General features: G+C 21.3%; 1 protein-coding gene across 21 annotated transcripts in view; it reads left to right on the forward strand.

Moving 5' to 3' along the window:
- LOC100569295 overlaps positions 1–3,520 on the forward strand; it is a 28,826-nt gene that overhangs the window by 11,721 nt on the left and 13,585 nt on the right. For 3 of the 21 annotated variants that reach the window (XM_029485822.1, XM_029485824.1, XM_029485825.1), the window contains exons 10-15: positions 621–692; positions 1,091–1,162; positions 1,564–1,635; positions 2,035–2,106; positions 2,505–2,576; positions 2,969–3,061. The exons of 2 other annotated variants lie outside the window; for them this stretch is intronic. In XM_029485822.1, coding sequence (XP_029341682.1) covers positions 621–692; positions 1,091–1,162; positions 1,564–1,635; positions 2,035–2,106; positions 2,505–2,576; positions 2,969–3,061 — 453 coding nt within the window. The remainder of the gene's footprint in view (positions 1–620; positions 693–1,090; positions 1,163–1,563; positions 1,636–2,034; positions 2,107–2,504; positions 2,577–2,968; positions 3,062–3,520) is intronic. 16 more of the 21 variants (XM_029485838.1, XM_029485839.1, XM_029485823.1 and 13 more) reach the window with 15 other exon arrangements.

Raw genomic sequence — 3,520 nt, forward strand, 5'->3', positions numbered from 1 at the left:
AAAATAAAAAAATGCTTTAAGGTTGATTAAATCAATTAAACTATGTTTTTAAGAATAAAAGGTTAGATATTAGGAATTAGACAAAGTTATATTGTTATATATTATGTATTTCAAAATACTGACACAGAATTTCTTGAATATTTTTAAACAGTCAACTGATATTCTGAACAGTCTTCAACAGAGGATCGTTGCCTAGAACCAAGATCTAGACGATCAAAGAAGGTATGCTATAATATTATATTTTGTAATTTTTTTCTTAAATTTAAAAGAGTAATTTGTTATATTTAATATAATCAAACTTAAGAATAACATTTAATTGGTTGGGGGTGTAACATATTTTGTAGTAAAATCAATATAAAAAATTTGGTCATGTTTTAAAAATATTAAATTTGATTTAGTTTATTAATTTTATTACTTTATTATTCTCATATTAATTTCTTATATTGAGCAATTTATGGCTGCTTACTAAAAATAAAAAAATGCTTTACGTTAATTTAAATCATTAAACTATGTTTTTTAAAAAAAAAATGTTAGAAATTAGGAATTAGACGAAGTTATTATTTTTATATATTATGTATTTTAAAATGCTGACACAGAATTTCTTGATTATTTGTAAACAGTCAACTGATAATTCTGAACAGTCTTCAACAGAGGATCGTTGCCTAGAACCAAGATCTAGACGATCAAAGAAGGTATGCTTCAATATTATATTTTGTAATTTTTTTCTTAAATTTAAAAGAGTAATTTGTTATATTTAATATAATCAAACTTAAGAATAACATTTAATTGGTTAGGGGTTTAACATATTTTGTAGTAAAATCAATATAAAAAATTTGGTCATGTTTTAAAAATATTAAATTTGATTTGGTTTATTAATTTTATTACATTATTATTCTCATATTAATTTCTTATATTGAGCAATTTATGGCTGCTTACTAAAAATAAAAAAATGCTTTAGGTTGATTTAAATCATTAAACTATGTTTTTTAAGAATAAAAGGTTAGATATTAGGAATTAGACAAAGTTATTATTGTTATATATTATGTATTTTAAAATACTGACACAGAATTTCTTGAATATTTTTAAACAGTCAACTGATAATTCTGAACAGTCTTCAACAGAGGATCGTTGTTTAGAACCAAGATCTAGACGATCAAAGAAGGTATGCTTTAATATTATATTTTGTAATTTTTTTCTTAAATTTAAAAGAGTAATTTGTTATATTTAATATAATCAAACTTAAGAAAAACATTTAATTGGTTAGGGGTTTAACATATTTTGTAGTAAAATCAATATAAAAAATTTGGTCGTGTCTTAAAAATATTAAATTTTATTTGGGTTTATTAATTTTATTACTTTATTATTTTCATATTAATTTCTTATATTGAGCAATTTATGGCTGCTTACTAAAAAAAAAAAAAAATACTTTAGGTTGATTTAAATCATTAAACTATGTTTTTTAAGAAAAAAAGGTTAGAAATTAGGAATTAGACGAAGTTATTATTTTTATATATTATGTATTTTAAAATACTGACATAGAATTTCTTGTTTATTCGTGAATAGTCAACTGAATATTCTGAACAGTCTTCAACAGAGGATCGTTGCCTAGAACCAAGATCTAGACGATCAAAGAAGGTATGCTTTAATATCATATTTTATACATTTTTTTCTAAAATTTAAAAGAGTAATTTGTTATATTTAATATAATCAAACTTAAGAAAAACATTTAATTGGTTAGGGGTTTAACATAATTTGTAGTAAAATCAATATAAAAAATTTGGTCATGTTTTAAAAATATTAAATTTGATTTGGTTTATTAATTTTATTACTTAATTATTCTCATATTAATTTCTTATATTGAGCAATTTATGGCTGCTTACTAAAAATAAAAAAATGCTTTAGGTTGATTTAAATCATTAAACTATGTTTTTTAAAAAAAAAAGGTTAGATATTAGGAATTAGACGAAGTTATTATTGTTATATATTATGTATTTTAAAATACTGACACAGAATTTCTTGAATATTTTTAAACAGTCAACTGATAATTCTGAACAGTCTTCAACAGAGGATCGTTGCCTAGAACCAAGATCTAGACGATCAAAGAAGGTATGCTATAATATTATATTTTGTAATTTTTTTCTTAAATTTAAAAGAGTAATTTGTTATATTTAATATAATCAAACTTAAGAATAACATTTAATTGGTTGGGGGTGTAACATATTTTGTAGTAAAATCAATATAAAAAATTTGGTCATGTTTTAAAAATATTAAATTTGATTTGGTTTATTAATTTTATTACATTATTATTCTCATATTAATTTCTTATATTGAGCAATTTATGGCTGCTTACTAAAAATAAAAAAATGCTTTAGGTTGATTTAAATCATTAAACTATGTTTTTTAAGAATAAAAGGTTAGATATTAGGAATTAGACAAAGTTATTATTGTTATATATTATGTATTTTAAAATACTGACACAGAATTTCTTGAATATTTTTAAACAGTCAACTGATAATTCTGAACAGTCTTCAACAGAGGATCGTTGTTTAGAACCAAGATCTAGACGATCAAAGAAGGTATGCTTTAATATTATATTTTGTAATTTTTTTCTTAAATTTAAAAGAGTAATTTGTTATATTTAATATAATCAAACTTAAGAAAAACATTTAATTGGTTAGGGGTTTAACATATTTTGTAGTAAAATCAATATAAAAAATTTGGTCGTGTCTTAAAAATATTAAATTTTATTTGGTTTATTAATTTTATTACTTTATTATTTTCATATTAATTTCTTATATTGAGCAATTTATGGCTGCTTACTAAAAAAAAAAAAATACTTTAGTTTGATTTAAATCATTAAACTATGTATTTTAAGAAAAAAAGGTTACAAATTAGAAACTTGACGAAGTAATTAAATATTATGTATTTTAAAATACTGACATAGAATTTCTTGATTATTTGTAAACAGTCAACTGAATATTCTGAACAGTCAACTGATAATTCTGAACAGTCTTCAACAGAGGATCATTATCTAGAACCGAGATCTAGACGATCAAAGAAGGTATGCTTTAATATTATATTTTGTAATTTTTTTCTTAAATTTAAAAGAGTAATTTGTTATATTTAATATAATCAAACTTAAGAATCTCATTTAATTGGTTAGGGGTTTAACATATTTTGTAGTAAAATCAATATTAATAATTTGGTTGTGTTTTATAAATATTAAATTTAATTTGGTTTATTAATTTTATTACTTTATTATTCTCATATTAATTTAATATATTTGGCGATTTATGGCTGCTTACTGAAAAAAAAAAAATGCTTTAGGTTGATTTAATTCATTAAACTATGTATTTTAAGAAAAAAAGTTTAGAAATTAGGAATTAGACAAAGTAATTATTATTATATATTATGTATTTTAAAATACTGACACAGAATTTCTTGTTTATTCGTGAATAGTCAACTGAATATTTTGAACAGTCTTCAACCGAGGATCGTTGCCTAGAACCAAGGATTTAGA

This window comes from Acyrthosiphon pisum, chromosome X (genome assembly GCF_005508785.2).
Source record: "Acyrthosiphon pisum isolate AL4f chromosome X, pea_aphid_22Mar2018_4r6ur, whole genome shotgun sequence".
NCBI classification, from domain to species: Eukaryota; Metazoa; Arthropoda; class Insecta; order Hemiptera; family Aphididae; genus Acyrthosiphon; species Acyrthosiphon pisum.